This window comes from Triticum urartu, chromosome 7, assembly GCF_003073215.2.
Source record: "Triticum urartu cultivar G1812 chromosome 7, Tu2.1, whole genome shotgun sequence".
NCBI lineage: Eukaryota > Viridiplantae > Streptophyta > Magnoliopsida > Poales > Poaceae > Triticum > Triticum urartu.
Window position 1 is genome coordinate 102,199,463 of NC_053028.1, and position 21,102 is coordinate 102,220,564.

The 21,102-nt window shown below is 44.8% G+C and overlaps 3 protein-coding genes across 3 annotated transcripts; 2 read left to right on the forward strand and 1 right to left on the reverse strand.

Annotated features, from left to right (window-relative positions):
• Positions 1–3,884: 3,884 nt before the first annotated feature.
• Positions 3,885–5,950, forward strand: LOC125521172 (pentatricopeptide repeat-containing protein At2g03380, mitochondrial). Its single transcript, XM_048686219.1, has one exon. The coding sequence runs from the start codon at positions 3,911–3,913 to the stop codon at positions 5,936–5,938; it is 2,028 nt and encodes a 675-aa protein (XP_048542176.1). The 5' UTR covers positions 3,885–3,910; the 3' UTR covers positions 5,939–5,950.
• Positions 5,951–7,036: 1,086 nt separating this feature from the next.
• LOC125521171 (pentatricopeptide repeat-containing protein At4g30700-like) lies at positions 7,037–9,731 on the reverse strand. Its single transcript, XM_048686218.1, is given in 3 exon segments — positions 7,037–7,163; positions 7,279–8,563; positions 8,566–9,731. Coding segments are annotated over 2 exon segments (2,370 nt in total). The 5' UTR covers positions 9,704–9,731; the 3' UTR covers positions 7,037–7,163; positions 7,279–7,331.
• A 4,066-nt stretch (positions 9,732–13,797) lies between these two features.
• Positions 13,798–17,612, forward strand: LOC125519919 (phospholipid hydroperoxide glutathione peroxidase 1, chloroplastic-like). The gene is made up of 6 exons (XM_048684696.1): positions 13,798–14,146; positions 15,256–15,332; positions 15,423–15,484; positions 16,054–16,172; positions 16,262–16,429; positions 17,419–17,612. The coding sequence occupies exons 1-6, from the start codon at positions 13,913–13,915 to the stop codon at positions 17,446–17,448; spliced, it is 690 nt and encodes a 229-aa protein (XP_048540653.1). The 5' UTR covers positions 13,798–13,912; the 3' UTR covers positions 17,449–17,612.
• Positions 17,613–21,102: the final 3,490 nt, after the last annotated feature.

The following is a 21,102-nucleotide window of genomic DNA, read 5'->3' on the forward strand; positions in this document are numbered from 1 at the left end:
AAACGGAGGGAGTATGTAATAATATATGGTTGTGGGCACCATTGCATAGGTCAAGGTGATCCTCCTTTTCAAAAGAAAAATATTTTTACGGCTTAAATTTATTTGGAAGGAAGTACTCCTATGTCGCTGTAAATTCTGGTGTAAAAAAAGTGTGTAAGTGCTTTCAGCCAAGGAGTAAAACACGCACGATACCATGCGTCCGAAGCGAAAGGAATTTTCCGGTAGCAAACTGCCGGCTCACGACGTTTGGTGGTGCTATTGCCCGCCTCTGCTTTCATCCATTCTTTGACTGGACGGCAGCTATGTACACACCAGTACACCACACTACACAAATTGCACGCCATTGCACGCCCGACGACAGACATGATTGTTTCTCCGATGTCCCTGCTGCGTCATATGGTTTCCCACGTGCCTCTCGTTTCCCCCGGTCAAACTGCAGAGATATAGGAGTGACAATGAGAGACGATGGACTCGCATCCCACCAGAACACAGGACGATTCCCTTGCGCGGCCATAGAGGAAAAGCAATATGGTGCGTGCACGGTTTAAGATCTGGTTTTCTTCTAATGAACTGTAGTTTAAGAAAGATCTACTACTTAAGTAAGTAGTTAGTACGTGGGGGTTGTTGAGATACTACCTGTCTGGCTGTCCCTACGACGCGATGAAGGGACATGTGGATCGAATCATGGCAAAATATGTTGTTTAGGCACACGATGTTTATTTCATAATATTTCGTTAGCAAGGTTGGTTTGTATCGGATAAGCTGTCAACTGCTACAATGATTGATTATTACAGTACATTACAGTGAGAGAAGGAGAGCGGATAGATATATCCGTTTCAGCACAATTCATATGGGACCGATCACGGGCCGACATTATTGTTTTGTTTCATCAATGTTTAAGGACGTGTTTGGTTGTCATTCTAAATTTGTCACATTTTGTCATCCCACAAATTAGACAAGTTTGACTGAGTTAGTCCTTGTTTAGTTTGCAGCCAGACTTGTGGCAAGATTACTTTCATGCAAACTAGACTCTACATGTCACTAACTTGTAAAAGTGCGATAGGATTACCTCAAGTGTGGCAGAGGGTGGCTCCAATTTTACTTGCCTAACCTCAGACATGTGGGGCAAAAAAAAGTGTGACAAATGATGACAAGCTTTAGCAAACAAACCAAACATGCCATAAGACTCCGACGCGGCCTTCGACTTGCCGCGAAGCACCGCTCTCCCCTGAGCCCCGAGTTTCACCGTGCATGCAGCAACCGCGACATGTTCAAGCTTCTATCGTCCCTCCGTGAGCTTGCCATGCCTCTTTCCGTCACACCTCCCCCTCTCTTGTGCTAGCCTTCTCACAGAAAGATTGAGCAGAGGGGGGTTGAAATAATCAATGTTGTGTGGTTTACATTTGCCATTCCCGTAAGAATTATCAGAATTGTGGTATTTGGAATCCGCTAGAGTGGCACCTCCCTTAATTCCAATTAGAAGCTCCCGACAGTCAATTACTAGAAATTGGTTATTGGGAATATTTTCTAAGTAGTCTTCAAAATCAAAATATAAGCAGGGTTTCCATGACTAGGAGGGTGGCATGCACAATCCCGGAAACAGAAGCAACTCTTAGCCTTTGGTGGATTTGTTCGGATCTGTTCGTCTTTCGTCTACGTTCGTATATCTTTAGGTTGAATCCTTTCGATGTACGCTACTCTTCATTGGCGGCGGTTGCTGTTCTGGCGCGCTGGTCCTATGGGGCCTTAGGACGACGACTTCCCGACTGTCTATTACAATAAGTTTTGCTTGGCTTCGGTGAGGGAGGGGCGGACGATGACGGCGGCGCGCTTCAGTGATTGTAGTCGTCGCTAGCTGGTCTATAAATCTAGATGTACTTTTTTTGTACACGTTTAACATATATGAAACAAATGAGTAACATTTTTTCAAATATTTGTGTTTGATGATTACATTTTAATACACGTTCTACTTTTTTTGTGTAGACCATGAAAATTTTGTATACACGTTTGATATTTTTTAAATACATGATTAACATTTTTTAAATACATAATCAGCTTTTTTTCATGCGCATTGTATTTTTTATACATTTTCATATACATTAGAAACATTTTTCTATACACATTTTACAAATGGTAGCTTAACATTTTTCAAATGTTTTATGAAGTGTATTTTTTGTAATATATATGTTTATAATATTTGGAAGTATAAACAAAAGTAAAGTAGAGAAAGTAAAAGACAAACAAAAAAGTGGGAAAAAACACAAGGTTGGGGGCTCCCACGAGCTGGGCCGGCCCAGCCTCGCGCTCCCTCATGGGAGGCTGCCCTACGTCTCGCGCCCCAGGAAAACACAACCCCCCCCCCCCCCCCCCCCCCCCCCTAGAAAAAGCGTTCCCAGAAAAAAGGATGGGAGCAATTAATCGATGAGTACTCCTTCGGGAGCCCCGGCAGGGAACACTTCGTGTGGGTTGGGAGCGCGCCCACTTGGCGCGCTGTCAGCTGCCGCCATGTATCTCGCTTCCTCTGAATTATTTTTTTTGTACGAGTTTTCAACTTTTAGATGATTGTTTTTATTTTTTTGGCTTTTCGGGGTTTTCCTGATTTTTCTTAGGATTTGGAAAAGAATTTCAAAAAAAAAACGCGACAAAATGTGTTTTTTTTTCTTCCACGAGAAGCATATATTTACTTCTCGTCGAGGCATGAATTTGTTTTTGTGAGAGGCACGGTCATGTCTCTCGGAAAGGAAAAAAATGTGTTTTTTTTGCTTGCATGAGATGCACATATTTGCTTCCGCGAGCGGCGCAGCCGTGCCTCTCAAAAAAGGGGAAAATATGTTTTTTATCCTTCTGCGAGAGGCACAGATTACTTCTCACGTAGGCATGAATTTACTTTCATGAGGGGCACAGTTGTGCCTCTAAGAAAGGGAAAACATGTTTTTTTAGCTCCGCAAGAGGCATAAATTTACTTCTCGTGGATGCATGAATTTGTTTCTGCGAGAGGCATGGACTGCCTCTCGAACAGGAAAAAACGCATTTTCTTTTTCTTCTTTCACGAGAGGCACAAATTTGCTTCCGGCAGAGGCACGGCCGTTTCACTCAGAAAAGAGAAAAACATGTTTCTTTTCATTCTGTGAGAGGCACAAATTTACTTTTCATGAAGGCACGGATTGGTTTTCGCGAGAGGACTCAGAAAAGGGAATGACACTTTTTTTCGTTTCGCAAGAGGCAGGTCATTTCTCTCAAAAAGGGGGAAAACACGTTCTTTTTTTTTCCACGAGAGACACATTTTTACTTCTCATGAAGGCAAGGATTTTCTTCTGCGAGAGGCATGGTCATGCCTCTTAAAAAATAAAAAAAACGTGTATTTCTTTCTTTCGTGAGAGGCACAAATTTACTTCTCATAGAGACACGAATTTGCTTCCGTGAGAGGCACGATCATGCCTTTCATAAAGAGAAAGAAGCGTTTTCTTTTTTTTCTTCATTCGTGCAAGGCACAGCTTTAGTTCTCGTGGAGGCACATATATGATACCACGAGAGGTACGGTCATGCCTCTTGTAAATGAAAAAAAAATGATGCTCTCAATTTGTTTTTTCGTGAAAAAATGTTCGTCAAAACTTATCGACGTAGGAGCTAGTTTTGAAGATCTCAGTGCCAAGAATCCAATAATGAAACCGGTTCGAGAGGTTTGAGAGATAAAACGTTCTGAATAAAGGAACTAGAAAAAAAAACTCTCAATTTGCGATAGGTGATGCACATCCAGTGTGACACTTGTCACGGGAGCGGCATTTGCAAAAAGTACTTGATTTCGCCAATGCAGTGATACGGAAGAAAAATGAGGCAAACTGGGCCTTAGCACTTTATTACCTCGTGGGCTCCTTGCACACCCTTCCGAACCGGAAGCCCGGAACGCCCAATGCACGCGCCGTCCCCACGCGGCGCTCCCCCGGACGCGCACTCCGTCGAGCACCTGCCCCACGGGCACGGCGGCCCCCTCCTCCACCGCCTCCTCCCGGCGTGCGCCACCGTCCCCTCCCTCCGCGCCCTCCATGCGCGCCTCCTCGCGCACGGCCTCCTCCACCCCCTCCGCGCCCGCACCAAGCTGCTCAGCTGCTACGCGGCGCTGGGCGACCTCGCCTCCGCGCGCAGGGTGCTCGATGAAACCCCCCGCCCTGACCCCTACACCTACAGGGTCGCGGTCGGGTGGCACGCCGCCGCGGGGCGGCACGTGGAGGCCGTGGCGCTCCACCGGGGCATGCGGCGGCGGTGCCCCGCGGCGCAGGGCGACGTCGTCCTGCTCTCCCTCGCGCTCAAGGCCTCCGTCAGGTCGGCCGACTTCCGCTACGGCAGGCGGCTGCACTGCGACGCCGTCAAGGCCGGCGGCGCGGACGGGTTCGTGATGAACTGCCTGGTCGACATGTACGCCAAAGCCGGCGACCTGGAGAACGCACGCAAGGTGTTCGACAGGATCCTTGGCCGTAACGTGGTGTCGTGGACGTCCATGCTCAGCGGCTGCCTGCAGAACGGTCTCGCCGAACAAGGACTGGCGCTGTTCAACGAGATGAGGGAAGAGCGCGTGCTGCCGAGCGAGCACACGATGGCGAGCGTGCTCACGGCTTGCACCATGCTCGGCAGTTTACACCAAGGGAGATGGGTTCATGGGTCAGTGGTCAAACTTGGCATGGTATTTAACCCTTTCGTTACCGCAGCGATGCTGGATATGTATGTCAAGTGCGGACAGCTAGAGGATGCTCGGCGGTTGTTTGATGAGCTCGGTTTTGTTGACCTTGTTCTCTGGACGACGATGATCGTGGGCTACACACAGAATGGGAGTCCTCTTGATGCATTACTTCTGTTCGCTGACAAGAAATTTGTGCGCATTGTTCCTAATTCGGTAACCATAGCAACTGTTCTTTCAGCTTCCGCTCAGTTGCGCAACTTGTCTCTGGGAAGGTTGATTCATGGGATGTCAGTTAAGTTAGGTGTGGTTCAGAAGGATGTGGTGATGAACGCGCTCGTTGATATGTATGCAAAGTGTAAAGCAGTGTCAGAGGCCAATGGGATATTTGAAAGAATTTCGAACAAGGATGTTGTCACATGGAATTCATTGATCGCTGGCTATGTTGAGAATGACATGGGCAATGAAGCTCTAATGCTATTTAGTCAGATGAGGGTGCAGGGTTCTTCTCCTGATGCCATCTCCGTAGTGAACGCCTTGTCAGCCTGTGTTTGTTTGGGTGATCTACTTATCGGTAAATGTTTCCATACTTATGCTGTCAAACACGCATTTCTGTCGAACATTTACGTCAACACTGCTCTGCTGAACCTGTACAACAAGTGTGCTGATCTCCCATCTGCTCAGAGGGTGTTCAGAGAGATGAATGATCGCAATTCTGTCACTTGGGGTGCTATGATTGGAGGTTATGGTATGCAGGGCGATTCTGCTGGCTCGATCGACCTTTTTAATGAAATGTTGAAGGACAATATCCAACCAAATGATGTAGTGTTCACAAGTATCCTTTCCACCTGCAGCCACACTGGGATGGTTTCTGTAGGAAAGAAGTGTTTTGAGAGCATGGCACAGTATTTCAACATCACTCCTTCAATGAAGCATTATGCATGTATGGTTGATGTGCTGTCCCGTGCCGGAAATCTGGAGGAGGCATTGGAGTTCATACAGAAGATGCCAATGCAAGCAGACATTAGTGTCTGGGGAGCTTTTCTCCATGGATGCAAGCTCCATTCCAGGTTAGAGTTTGGAGAAGAAGCTATCAATAGGATGATGGTTCTTCATCCTCGCACGCCAGATTTTTATGTGCTCATGTCCAACTTGTATACCTCCTACGGGAGGTGGGATAAGTCTCTTGCTATCAGGAGATCGATGCAGGAAAGAGGACTAGTCAAGCTACCCGGCTGCAGCTCTGTGGGACATGAAAATGGATGAATTGAATGTTTTCTAATTGTCTAACAAAGGCCACAGAGTTGTATTTGTTGCACCTGATCCGTTCATATCGAGTTATTGATTATTCAGGAGAATTTCTCTTCGTATCTCCTGTGTACAGTCAGATCTTATGGCAGGGGAATAGGTCCAGATGAAGTATGGAGTGTTGTGTACACTGTGGTGTTGTTTGGGATATAGCTCAAATTTTGGAACAAACCCTGAGACGATGCAGAAAACTGAGAAGGCCAATTTTTAAAATGATGCCTGACATGATGAGATATCTGGCAAGTGTTTGCACAACATACTCTTTACATCACAAGGTTGTTCATGTTGAAGCTGCATGGTGATATGAGATATTCAGATTTTCAGACTGCGCCGCATGGTAAAACACACTGTTGATGTAAAATGCTGCTGGCCTGGCATCACAACTTCACAAGGCTATAGCAATATCAACACTAACAATGTTTTTTAGGCTAGGCTCATCTGAGCTCATGATTCATGAAGAACCTTGTTTGCCTCCAGCGCATGCTAAAATGCCCTGTTATGTACTGAATGGCATCTGGATCCTGACTGCAAGCAGCCAAGGACTGAGGTGCTAGGTAGGAACAAATGGACTAAATTCTCACGCAGTTCATAAGTTGATCATCTTGTCTCAAAAGCTTGACATAGTTCATGTTTGTGATGCATTTTATTTCTTAATCACTCAAGTTACTTGACAGCCCTTCATATTGCTTTCAAAACATGGTTTAAGCCTACTAATACAACTCATTGGCTGAAGAAGGTTCTGCCCTGACCAAGACGACACAGCTCATTCAGCATCTTAGGCAAAAGAGCTGCTGTCGATAACTTTCGTTGGAGAATCTATTGTGAAGTAATGATTTGTTACCAGGAAAGCAAGTACTAACAAAGCTTGTGTGTTCTGGCTTTTAGCAATGTTTTTTTTGAGGAAGCTTTTAGCAATGTTCTGGCTTTTAGGAATGTTGGTTAACACTTTTAACCATACTTGTAGCAAAGCACGAATTATTATGTAGCTCGCATGTTGTGCCAATTGGCAATCAAATATTACAATTTACAATCCATTACAAGGGTTCTATTTTCAGCATGATGTTTTTGTCAACGACTTTAACTTTCTGCTGAAGCAGTTGTGCTTCCCCATGAGCTGGTAAAATTATTGTATACTGGCGAGAGAGTCTGTGCCTTGGGTTAAAACCTTGGGTCTTGCTTGGAACTGAAATGGAATATGTTGGTTATGAGTCAGTTCTGACTTTCTCCCAGCCACACAAAACTGCCGCCCGAGGTTACAAATTATTTTAGCTCAGCAAATGCTCTCCAGATAGGATTACCTCGAAAGAATCAACCAATCATCTGTTAAGAGATCAGAGCAAATTCCAGTGAATCACCAGTAATCACCACAGGAGCAAATTCCATCTCTGAAATGGTGAAACCTCGACGCGTCCCTAACCACAATCAGCCTCTGCGTCACCTTGGAAATAATCTTGGTGGCGTTATGGCAGTCCAGGCACACCCTAAGGTTCTTGATGATCCTGATCTCGGTCCCAGGTTCCGTATTGAGCAATCCAAAGGCGATGGCCAGCTTCTCGCTGTGCACTTTCACCATATGCTCCTTCTCTTCCTCCTCGACGTCGTACAATGCCGCCTCCGTGTCGGGTCGGTACCCAGCCTCAATCATCTTTGTAGTTAGCTTCTCCAAGTACGAGTAGATGGCGTCTGACTGTGGGTGGGCACGATCACCAGCCATGAAGACATGCGGTTTGTCACCTAGCTCGATTAGAGTACACCCTGGTGTTTTCACCAGCTTCTTGCTCTTGGCCTCCTGCCTCACCCCAGCTGCTTCAGAGTACTGCTTCTTTGACGTGTACAGATTGGAGAGCAGCACATAGTAGCCGGTGTTCTCGGGTTCTAGTTCAAACAACTTCTGGGAGGCCAATTTTGCAAGGTCAGCATCCTTATGAACCATGCAAGCAGCAAGTAAAGCCCCCCATACGCCAGGTCCAATGGCGTTCTTGGGGAACTCTGAGATGAGCTCATAAGCCTCCTTGAGCCGGCCAGCTCGGCCGAGTAGATCCACCATGCAAGTGCAGTGCTCGATACCTGGAGTGAACCCGTAATCGCTAGTCATTGACCGGAAGGCTGTCCGTCCTTCCTCAACCAATCCTCCATGGCTGCACGCATAGAGTACTGACAGGAAGGTGGAGCTTGTTGGAAGAAGGTTTGCATCCAGCATGTCCTTGTAGAGCTTCAAAGCTTCAGCACCTTGACCATGGAGGCCATATCCAGAGATCATCACATTCCAGGAGACCACATTCTTATTGTCCATTCTGTCGAAGATGCGGCGAGCTTCAGCAATGCTTCCGCACTTCACATACATGTCAATGAGCGCTGTCATGACATAAACATTGAGCTCGAGGTTCTCCTTGGAGATGATCTTGTGTACCCACTTTCCCAATGACAAAGCTCCAAGCTGTGCACAGGCCGACAGAGCGCTCGAGATGGTGAGCGGATTTGGTGGCACATTGAGCGCCTGCATTTTCTGGAAGAGTGCAACGGCCTTCTCCGTCAAACCATTCTGGGCATACCCCGATATCATGGCATTCCATGATTCCATGGTCTTTCAGGCATTGCATCAAAGGCTTTCCTTGCAGAGTCCATGTCGTTTAACCTACAGTACAGAGTGGTAAGTGATGTCGATACAGGAGCATTGGCATCAAATCCAGCCTTGACAACATACGCATGTAAGCACCGAGTAAGCTGTTCATGCCCGAACGGACTGTGCACCGGGATCAGCGCCACCAACGTGCTCGAGGTTGGCCTCAAGCCCAAGGTCACCAGATCCTTAAACAGCTCCACCGACGATCCAACCATGCCATTAACCGAGTAGCCTGAGATCAAGGCATTGTATGCAACCAAATCCGGCGCCACCATCCTGTCAAAGAGATGCCGTGCACACTCCATGTCTCCGCACTTGGCATACAGTGATATGAGCGCCGTCACAACATGCTCGTCTTGTGCCAATCCGCATTTCTCCCCAAAGGCATGAACGCACCTTCCCATCGTCACATCCGCAACCTCCGCTGCTGCCGGCAGGACGGATGACAGCGTCGTCGAGTCAGGCTGCGCCGATCCTGCCCTGACCATCCGCACGAACATCTCCATGGCCTCCGAGCCGGACAGCGCGGCGAGCAGCGTGTTCCAGAGGACCGTGTCCGGAGACGGCACAGCGTCGAACACCCTGCGTGCGTCATCGCCTCTCGACAGCGTGGAGTAGAGCTTGGTGAAGGCCGACGCCACGAACGTGTCCCCCGCGTACCCCGCGGCGACGGCGAGCCCGTGCAGCGCGCGCGCGGAGGCGGAACCAGAAGCGATGCCGCCGCGGGAGCTGGAAGAGTTGAGCGAGGTGGCGGCGAAGGCGAAGGAGAAGGAGTCGGGGCAGGGGAAGAGGAGGTCGGGGCGGAGGGACGGGAGGGAGCGGAGTAGGGCGTTGCGAATGAAGCGGTCGGGGTTGGGGACGGCGCGGAAGAGGCGGAGGAGCTGGCGGGGAGGTGCGCGGAGGGCGGCGTAGCGGACGAGGAGTGAGGTGGCCGGGGCGGGGTCGAGGGTGTAGTGGCCGGAGGCGAGGCAGACGGCGAGGACCTGATCGAGGTGGCGGAGCGTGGAGGAGAGGGCGATGAGGCGTGCGTACGAACGGCGGAGGGCGCCGACGTCGGCGAGGAGTGCGGCGGCGGGGGGCGGCAGGCCGGGAGAAGGCATCGGTGCCGTCGGGCGGTGCGGGTGGCCGGGGCTTGTTATGTGGTTTTTGATGTTAGAAATGTAGCCGTTCGATCGCTGATAGACGGTCGACATGCAAACGTTTCAATTTGCTAACGAAATGGCATATTTGTCTTAGAATGGGCATGATAATTATGTTAATGATCGAATGATACCACCACGTCTATGCAAACACGGTGTCGAAAAGAGTGCCAATACATAAAAGACATAATCAAAACATGACTAATAAGGAAAGAATACACTGCGAGCATAAGTCATCATGCTTAGCATGGACCGTGGTGTTTGAACAAATCATATCATACCTTAGGCCGGGCTTGGATTGAGTGTAATTTAATATAGGTGTATCAACTTTACGAGTGTATATTACTGGATTAGAGTGATTTTCGACCGGGAAGGATACACACATGCAGTTGCGTGTATTTTTTACAGGTGTATCTGAATGAAACACAGTAATCCAAGCGGGGGCTTAGGGTTTTGTTATCTATCACCGCCCTGCCATACCATGACAAACAACATATGGTCGGCACAAAAATAACCATTCCCAATGAAAAGAACCACAAGGTTATACTTTCAATCAATTAGAAAATGATCTTCACACTTATCTTCTTGACAAATTATTGTGGTGCTTGTTATGTTCCTTTTTATGTAATGGATTGTTAAATTTTCAAGACAACTCATGAGAGCTGCATGATTTTTTCACGTCTCATGTTTTGAGTTGTTTTCTTGTGTCGTAGTGCATGGCCACTGCTAGATTAAGCCTTTCTTAAAAATAAACATCTTGGCTCCGATAAACCCTCCATGCGGCACCCCTCCCTAGCCATATGTGCGGTAGATTTGGGGTTGCTCGAATGTGCTTCCACATCGGACTAACCAGTGAGACCCATGGGAAAACCCATCAGTCTGCCTGGGAGGTCACTGGTTTGGTGTTTGTATTCATGGTTCCTCATCGGTGCGGCTCCCGAGGGGCCAAACCCCGGCTATTGAAGACGAGCAATTTCCCTCCCTTTTCCCTCCCTTTCCCCTTCCCGTCCGCGCCACAAAGGGCGTTCCTATCTTCTCAGACCTCACCATATGCCCTCCGCCATGGTCCGCGAGAAGGCCACGTATTACAAGATGTTGATGTCGGGGCATTGGGCGGAGCTCACGACGAGGTGCCCACCATCGAGGCATGGTGCGTAGACTGCATTGCAATCAACCAATCCCCGAGCTCTCTAGGAGGATATGGAGGCTGACCCCACCGTCAGGTTTGAGGTGGCGAACGCTACGGCCGGCGGAGGTGATGTCATTTGCCTCCTCTCGATGGAGGAGGCGGAGGGGTAGTTGTGCTTCACCCAAGCCGAGGAGGCGGAGCACATTGCGGTGGAGGCGCGGTTCGAGGTCGAACACACAGGTGCTTCCGCCTTCGTTGAGCTCATCAATGACAGCATCCTCGTCGCAATGAACCGCACCATTATGGAGTTCCTCGAGTCTGAGCGGGCGGTGGCGATGAACATACGCCAAATCCTCCTTCGTGACGTTGAGCAGGAGGAGCTCTTCGCAGACGACATCGGCGACGAGGAGATACCCTTGATTCGAGCCACCGCCAATGATCATGAGAACAACTGCTTCCGTAAAGGGGTCACCAAACTCTCCTCCGACGAGGACTGGGAGTAGGGTACCACGTAGTTTGCAATTTTCTTTCAAATGCAGCTCTTTCTTATATGATGAACTTATGAAATCGACATTGCATGACTTTGTATCGAATTGAGATTTTGGATACAAGGATTATGACTCCCCGAACAGACAAATTGGTGGGGGGAGGGGGGGGGGCACAACCTTAATCATCATTACTTAATTTGAATAGATTTGCTAAATCATATCTGGATGCGCCAAAATTATTGCACATTTAAGTTCTATGTCATCAATCTTATCTAGAGATTCATGTTTTTTTTTCTCCTTTACTTTTTATATTTAATTGAATAACTTGAATGTGCAATAACTAGGGCACGTTTAGAGATGTGCCCTTTCAAATACAAGGTTCTTTACCAAGCCTAGCGTCTGGTTAGCCTACCATGGTTGAAGATGCTCTAAGCTATTGGGATCTGACAAACCATTGGCTTTTCTTTCATTCTCCCAAGGCGACTTGGGAAAGCCTTCCTCCCCTCAATCTCCGTCGGCGAGCCCGTGGATTCACCTCCCCTCCGCCTACCGCTCCGGCTGCCGGTGGCGGGGAGGAGAATCCTGGTATCTCGACTTTCACTAGTATATAGATATAGATAGGTAGGGTTTTAGTCTTCGCAGAGGCGGCGTTTGGACGGTTGGTGGCACTCCTTTTTAGAGTCAGTCTTCTGGGCTCCGATCTTTCTCAAGTTTGTCTGTTGGATGGATTAGACGGAGCTCCGACGTAGATTCCAGCCAACTCCTTGGGGCGGGGAGGTTAGGGTTTCTCGCCGTGCGTACGCAATGGCGATATTTGGTGTTAAGTTCTTCAGATCGATTCAAGAATTCAATGACGACGACTGCGCCTCCAGGGCGCTGGTCCTTAGGGGTACGTGCACGAAGACTTCCCAACTGCGGCAAGGTCAGCCCGGCTTTAGTATGGAAGCGATGACAGTGGCGCGCCGGAGGCTCGTTCTGGTGGCGGCAATGGTCGTTCGGTGGACCTCGACGTAATTTTTATTATGTTTGAGGTGCTTTGTACTTCCGGTAAATCTTTATAATAGATCTGACCATTTTCAAAAAAAGAAGAAGCTCTAAGCTCTACCTAGAGTTGAGTGATGAAACCTTTACGTTCACAATACTGACAATAGTCTTTTTCCTCTTTCTAGAACATCGTTCACAACAGTCGATTCACCAGAAATAGACCTTTTTCCAATTTATTACAAACCTCGTAAATGAATTGACCCCAGCAAAAACCTATCGCGCTAATTCATTCCCGCGCGCGAAAGACATGGCAGATGGAACAGGGAGACTCACGCGACAAGGACCGGAGATAATGCTTGGAAACGACTGCTCCAGCGGCATCCCCGTCGCCGGCGGTGTGCATCGTCCAGTGCCTCAATAAATGGATTCTGGGAGTTGCATGTCCGCGACGAAGTGGATAAAGGTTGGTTTCTTGCAATTTGGCTGGTCCAGCTTGTGCCGTGCGCCAGCTGAAAAAGACCAACACCCGCCCGGCGCACAGCGCTTCACGTGTCCGCTGCCCCACCAGTGCCACCAGCCAGGCTCCCCCTAAAAAAAAAGTGCCACCAGCCACAACTTAGGCTCTTTTCCGCACGCCCCCTTGGTGTTTTGAAAATTTGCGGCATTGCATAAAAAGAACATTCACGTAAAATTTATACACATTTTCAGGTGAATTGGATGTTATATTAGTTTTTGAAAAATCACGTGATGAATAAAAAGAACATTCACATACACCATTTTCAGGTGAGTGGGGCTGTTGCATATGCCTAAACATAACATTTTCAGATAATCTAAGAAAATATGTACACAAATAGCTTTGCTAGATGAGAAATTGACAACCGCGACGGCGGCGCTTCTCTGGTGCTTCAATTTCTACCCCTTTGGCACCGCAACTCTTCTCAACAATGGTGATGGCAGCTGAAGTAACAACAAGGTATGTGATATACACAAAAGGAAGCTTACTGCAAATTTGCATTCATGTTTTCAGACACATCCAAATTTTGTCCCTGCATTTTATGGATTGGGATGATCAAGGCCGAGGCATTACATAATTATTAACAACATGCATGTGATTATACCATCGTCTAAAGACGGTGGTTGGTAATGTCCCGAACAAACCATAGGCCAAATTGTTCATTCCAGATGTCTTAATGGTGGGGTGCAGCAAAAATATTCTTCTTAAATGGGGCAACGAAAGCTCAACCATGCCAGAATTGATGAAGACGATGGTTATTATTTTTTTACTATTGATTTTTTTATAATTGATCGCTTGTAATATTTTTCTAAATCGAGGAAGTAGGATACCTCCATCAATTTTCTGAAGAAAGGGCAATGAAGAAAGTTATGGCCAAATATAGATCAACGCAGGGGTCTATCTGCAAAAGCGCTCCGTCCTTAACCAGAATCGGCGCGAACCAATCCGGCGCCGCTACCGCGCTAAACCCCCACCACGCGCCCGCCCACCACCGCCCCCACTCTGTTCCCACGCGCCCGCCCGCCGACGCGCGGCAGCCACACCCCGCCTGCATCATGGCCTCGTCCACCGCGGCCGCGGCGCTCACCTGCCTCCACCCCGCCGCGCAGGTCTCGCGGCTCCCTCCGGCGGCCACCGCCTTCGCGCGCCTCCCGGCGGCCCACTCGAAGTCGGGGGCCTGGGGCAGGGCGGCGGTCTCCGTCGCGGCGCCGCGGCGGCGCAGGCGGGCGCCCGGCGTCGTCTACGCCGCCGCCACCACGGAGAAGAGCATCTACGACTTCACCGTGAAGGTAGGTGACCAGCTCTCTGGCCTCGTAATTTTCGCGATAGTGGCGTGGCATCGTACTTGGGTTGCGCGTGAGGCGCGAGCTTGCGCCGTGGGTGAGATTGTACGTGCGGGTTCGGTGGAATGGATCGATGTGATTTGTGTGAATTCGGATGCATATAGGTGAGATTGTACACAGCGACAAGCGACAGGACAGCTGTGTTAGATGTTTGATGCAGTGTCGTTAGGTAGGTGGGATGTGCTGTATCCATCGGTAATACTTATACTTCCTCCGTTTCTAAATATAAGTCTTTCTAAAGATTTCAATATGAACTACATACGAATGCATATAGACGTAGTTTAGAGTTTAGATTCACTCATTTTGCTCCATATGTAATCCATATTGAAATCTCTAGAAAGACTTATATTTAGGAACGGAAGAAGTATTTTATTTGAAATGCTCCATGGCGTTGTTGGGCATGCTTGAAATTGGCTGCGTCAGGCCAATGCATTTGGAGATTTATATATTACTCCCTCCATTCCATAGTACTTGTCATGGTTTTACTTCAGTTATGGAGTGTGAGCTAGTAACATATTTCAAAAAAAAAAATTACCTTAAATAAATGTATCTCTGAAATGTTTTATTCGGATTTAGGAAATATATGCATTCCTACTCGTTGTAGATCTATTACCATCTATGTGTCGGTACATTGGATAAATATATAGATATATTGGCGTATTTGGTTTGCAGACTTAAACTGCACATGGAGGACATATTCAAGCAGATTCACTGACCAAGTAAAATGATAAGAGATTACGGGAAATTATGAGGGTTAAAATTTGGTTTAAGGGTAAATTTGAACTTTCATGAAATTGGCTGTGGCCCATTTTGACCTGTGTTGTAGTGTGTTCGTCTTTTTTTCCTAAGCAACATGTAGTTTGGGAATTTAGATTTTTTTAATATTATGATACTTCTATTTCCCTAGTGATTTTCCCTTGACTGTAATATAGCATCATTTTATATGTTTAATTATTGATACATGATTTATGAACGAATGAGCATACTTTTGTGAGGAGATTAAATGTGTCCATTTTTAACTTTCGTGCCTGAAGAAACATTTCTCTGTTATTCAGGATATTGATGGAAAAAATGTTTCTCTTAGCAAGTTCAAGGGAAAAGCACTGTTGATTGTTAATGTTGCTTCTCAATGGTAATTTTCTTGATATACGTTTTTTCCTAAGCCCAACATTAAGTTATTCTTTGTTGTGCATGAACCCTCACTTTTTTCTGCAAAACCCAGCGGGCTTACAACAGCAAATTACACTGAGCTATCTCACCTTTACGAGAAGTACAAGACTCAAGGTAATATGTATTTCTGGTTAGACCTTCTTTTCACTGGATTAGACATTGCTTATGGCATGAGAGACCTCTTCTCATTTATGATTTTAGTTGGTGTCTTGCTCTAGATAATCACCCTAGTGCCATGCAAAATTTTAAATCCTTACCCGTGGAAGCAGTCTATGTTAATTATCTATCAACAAGCAGGTACTTTTCAGGGTTGGTGGTACTATCCCAGGCCGGTCCAGTTTTAAACTATCTGGTTTCAATAAAAATTTCTGTTTCAATCCACATGACTAACAAAGAATGATCAGACACTGTGCCATGCTTACCAATAAAAGAAAGATTCTTATGGTGACTTCGGCCTCAACAACATTTGTTCAAGATGACAGATGTTTTTTTCTATTTTCTTGAGGACACAATGACACATTCTCTATTTGTTTGAGTAAAAGTAAAAACTGCCTTTTCTGATTGGATTAATTTACTATTCTAAGAGCATAAGAAACTGACCAACAGCTACTGGAGTGGCATGAGCATGAATTTGAAGGTCATAGTAGGATGTATCATTTTCTTTCATCTTTTTAAAATTGCAGGGTTTGAGATTCTGGCATTTCCATGCAATCAATTTGGTTTTCAAGAACCTGGATCAAATACACAGATAAAGCAATTTGCTTGTACAAGGTTTAAAGCTGAATTTCCTATTTTTGATAAGGTATGGGAACTCCAGCTTAAGAAGCAATGCATTGTATTCAGTATTTCCAGCTACTTGCCACAATTAATTGGATATGCATACAATGGCAGGTTGATGTCAATGGACCATTTACAGCCCCTATTTATAAGTTTCTCAAGTCGAGTGCTGGAGGATTTTTGGGTGATATAGTGAAGTGGAACTTTGAGAAGTTCCTAGTGGACAAAAATGGCAAAGTTGTGGAGAGATATCCACCAACAACTTCACCATTCCAAATTGAGGTGTGTTAAGTTTCTCTGTGGCTCTATAGTGTATATCCCTCTTATCATTAATTCCTATTTTAATCTAATTTTAGTGAATTTGGATCTCTAGTTCTAAGATTCCCCAGCATATGTTGGCATGTGGCGCTAAACGGACAATGAACATATGTTCATTTGTCCATATGTAAAAAACAGTACCTTATGGGCTGCGGTCTTGTGGGTGTGGGCATCCAGCTAAAACTAGCCTTGACCAACAGAGTACTAACTCCAATGTGTCTAGAGCGGTATTGGTGTTCTTGGTGAACCTTAGATCTACACGAGTGGTTCAGATGGCACATTCTCCAAGTTGTTATAATAGGTCATAGCGTACAGCCTTGGCAGTGTTGGAATTTACATAAGCTTAAATGATGGAATTATGCTAAGTCTCTGATGACAGTTGCTCACAATGGTTGATGGGGCACCCACAGGCCACAGCCAGAAGCAAGCAGCATGGGTTCGGAAAGCGTGTCAATTTTTTTCTGCCTTCCGTAGGATTATGTAATTCAGAAGTTTAGACGAAATTGAAGATTCGAGTCCTGAACTAATGCGGTAATGCCCACTTAGTCAAAAGGACTTGTGGTGACTTAATTGCAGTGGTGGATGGGGTTATATAATCTGCAGTTGATTTCGTGTCACCAACTCATCACTACAGACTGGAAAGCCATAGTCCATCAGTCAGAAGTCAATTTGTCATAATATCTAATTCATTCGCTATTTTGCTTTCGGCCCATTTTGCCACTGGATTGCTTCGTTCATAAGATGGTTTTGCTTACTACACTCATTACTTTTCAAATTGCTTGATTTAGGAATGCCAAACTTCTGTATCTCATTGAGGGGCACATTCCTTAATCCTCTCGTAGTTCACAACATTGCAGAGAACACCTTACAAATCCCCTGCATGTTATCCTCCTTAGCATCTTTTAATATTTGCCACTCCTCAGTCATTGTTGGCATGTATTATTTTCTTGCAGAAGGACATCCAGAAACTCACTGCGGCATAAGTGCTTTTGAGTCCGGCTTCAGTTAAGCACTCCTGTATATATTGCCTTTTTTTTTCTTCCGGAAACTAGAGTTTTACTTGTGATTATGACTCTTGTGCGATATAATGTTTTCCATTCCTGTAAAGTAATTCACTGATATGTATAGACATTTCCGAACTTCGGTACTCATTGTTGGGTTGGGGGATTGGGTAAGCACGAGCAACAATACTGGCGTTTACTTTCTGACGGCCTCTTGGCAATGACGTGGAAAGAGCGAAATGCTACATGACGCAGTTGTCTACGCATGCATATTTTTTGTTTCAGCGTTCCAGAAAAATCTACACATGTCTTGTGAGAAGAGAACAAATGGCCATTGCATCTGTTTTCTTTGGTCGAAGACTCAGTTTGTTGTTGTTGAACTGTGCTATATTGTGCTTATTTTTAGTCTGTCATAGAAAAATTAGGCCCTTTTTGAGAAAACTGAATATGAGGTCCTTTTTTTTTTTTTACAAAACAGAGCACATCCACACGCGTGGAAACTACACAAGCCAATTTTTTAAATTTGCTGACTAAGCATGCCATTTGTTGTCACCTTTTTCTTTGTCAGAATTTTTTTTGATCTATTCATCATCAATTACGACAGCACAACGAATACCAATAATAAAAATAATAATTACATCACCGATAATAATAATTATTACATCTAGATCCACAGATCGCACTATCCTCATTTGGCTCATTTCGTGCGTGTTGAGCAAGTTTAGGGAGATATTGTAGTATTTGTGCGAAGATGTACCAAAGTGAGCATCGGGGACAAATTGATGTATGAGTGATGCCTTTAACTTAACCAAAATGCAGCAAAGCCGAAGGCCGCGCTGAGTAGCAAGAGCACATTCAATGGAGGGTCCCTTGAAAGCTATGGTGTATCATCAAGGAGATTAAGGAGATATCATTAGCTTTCTCTTCTTATAATTTCATTCATGAGCTTAGAAATTTCAATTACAAAGCTCACAGCCTCACAAAGTTTGGTTTATCTGTGAAAGGGGAATAGATGCAACACATAAATTATTCGGAAAAAAAATGCAACACATAAATCGTATTGATCTCAGTGGTATTTGTATAGAGTTACAGGCACATGCACATCTTGCAAAAGAATGACGATCACCTAGCCATTCGTGGGATCGTGGATGACGTACACGTGTTGACGAGGATGCAGCTAACATTATTTTTCTCTAAATGCTACTCTCCTCGTTCCTAAATATTTGTCTTTTTAGAGATTTTAAATGGACTATCACATATGGATGTATATAGAATGTAGATTCACTTATTTTGCTTTATATGTAGTCACTTGTTGAAATCTCTAGAAAGACAAATATTTATGAACTGAGGGAGTAATTAGTACGGCTGCATTATTTGGGCTCCATGAGCTCATAGTCTTTCGCACTATTAGATTGAATCTTGGAGCGATCCGGAGCAGCCACATGAGCGCCTGTTCCGTCGAGAATATAAATGACACATTCAATTTCAAATAGGATAAAATCGACAATGCGAGTTTGATGATATGTTTGCGTTTAATTCTATATATTTTTAAATGCTACTACCTCCGATCCATAATAAGTGTTGCATTTTTGAACTAACCCTGTTCAAACTGCGACATTTGTTTTGGATCAGAGAAAGTATAATTTTGACTGAACCGTCGAAATTGAGATTCATTTTCACCATTGGAGCCCCCGCGACGAACTTTTCAAAATTGGATCTTATTTGCATATGGTTTGATGAAGTTTCTTTCAAAAGCAACTTTAGTACTACGGCAAGCAACTTCAGTGCTATGGGAAGCAACTCCATGTTAGGTTTGCGTCCCATGACACTAGTTTTTCTAATGCTCTTCCAAGTTGGCCACAATGATTGCCAAGTGATAATGTTTACTGTAAGTTGCCTACAATGACCAGCGAGTAGCCTAACATCATGCTTATTTGCTTACAATACCTTTTGGTACGGTAAACAACTTAGTTTCAAAGATAGGCAAACTTAGCAACACCAATGGACTACTTTCAATGTACCATAGGCAACTAAAATAGTATTGACAGGCAACTAAGCACCATTGGTAGGCAAGTTTTGAGGTACGCAACTTACGAACAACGATAGGCAACTTTCACAGTATTGCAGCCAACTCGTTAGCAAATGGTAGGTAGCTCCATAGTGTTCGTAGGCAGCATAAGAAAACATTGACATGCAGCTTCACAAATATTGTAGGCAACTAATTAGCAAAGTTAGAAAATTGAGCATCAAGAGTAGACAACTAATTACAAATAGCAGGGAACTGAGCATCAGTGATAGGCAACTTCATTGTACTGTAGGCAACAAAGCAGCAATGGTAGGCAAGTTGGGAGAATGTTAGCCAAATTTACGGGTACACATAGTGCAGCGAAGTTGCTTTTATGTAGCACTAAATTTGTCTCATGTGGCATAAAAGTTGCTTTTTAAAAAAAGTCAGAACATACCCATATGGGATTTCAAAGAGCTCGACCTGAGAAACCTAACAGTGAAAATTGGTCGAAATTCTAATGCTCGGTTCAAAAGTTATGACTTTTTGATAATAATTATCCTAACGCTGAGTCTGGACATCCATAATGAGGCCTGAATTGGATTTGGTACCCCCGAAATTTCAATTCAGTTGTTTGGCATGCACACAAAAACAACGGTCCAGAGCTAAAGCGAATAGAACCCCGAAATCGTTTGCACTCCGGTTACTTGTAATCTTGATTGAGATGTATGTTGAAATCTTATGCTCTAGAATTATCTACCAAGATACTTATGAGATATAAAAGAGAATATGAAAGTCATCCTACATATATCTGAACATTTACACATAATAATACACACAAGAAGTCAGCTTTGTCCATTTGTGCTTCACATAATCGAGGATATATAAATGTTTCCTAAGTCCCGAGAAAAATCTATAAGCAAAAAATCTATATAATGAAAAAATTCCAGTTCACGTAAGTGTAATTTATAATAAAATTTGAGGACAACAAACAAATTCGAATCCTAATATAAAAGAAAACTATGTGACTTTTGTAGTACTAATGATATGTGATTAACTTTGCTAGGTGTTATATAACATACCACTAAGTATATATGGTCAAAACTATATCAATGGACACAGACACACATTTAATAGCACATATTTCATCTTTCTGAAACAATGACGAGCTTTGTTTGAGATAATTCAGATTTAATTAAAATCATAATGCTTAAAAAATTATAAGTAATTTTGGTATCTATTCGATGAGTCAAATATTAACAATATTTGTATAACATCATATCATAATGGACTTTCGTTTGCCTATATTAACATAATATTAAGAATAATTTTAAGTTGGTTTTAAGTTGGTTAGTTTTAATGATCTCATAGGGAAGGGTCAACGCACTCGAGAAGCCAATCCGAAGCTTCGATGAAATCAAAACAGGATATGTTGCAACACCTAAAATTAGGACAAAGTTTGACTCGCTTGCAGAAGCCTTTGAGTTTTGCAACTTGTATTCTTGTGAGTTCAGTTTTGGAATTAGATACGACCAATGTAGGAGGAATGCACATAAATGTAAAGCCGTCCAAGAATTAGTTTGCGGTTGCATGATGAGTATAAATATATGGGTTTCTATATTCTTCTAATA

Coding starts and splice junctions, on each gene's coding strand:
- LOC125519919 (XM_048684696.1), top strand. CDS start 13,913: ATGGCCTCGTCCACCGCGGCCGCGGCGCTCACCTGCCTCCACCCCGCC. Junction 15,333..15,422: donor GTTAATGTTGCTTCTCAATG/GTAATTTTCTTG, acceptor TGCAAAACCCAG/CGGGCTTACAACAGCAAATT. Junction 16,430..17,418: donor CTTCACCATTCCAAATTGAG/GTGTGTTAAGTT, acceptor ATTTTCTTGCAG/AAGGACATCCAGAAACTCAC.
- LOC125521172 (XM_048686219.1), top strand. CDS start 3,911: ATGCACGCGCCGTCCCCACGCGGCGCTCCCCCGGACGCGCACTCCGTC.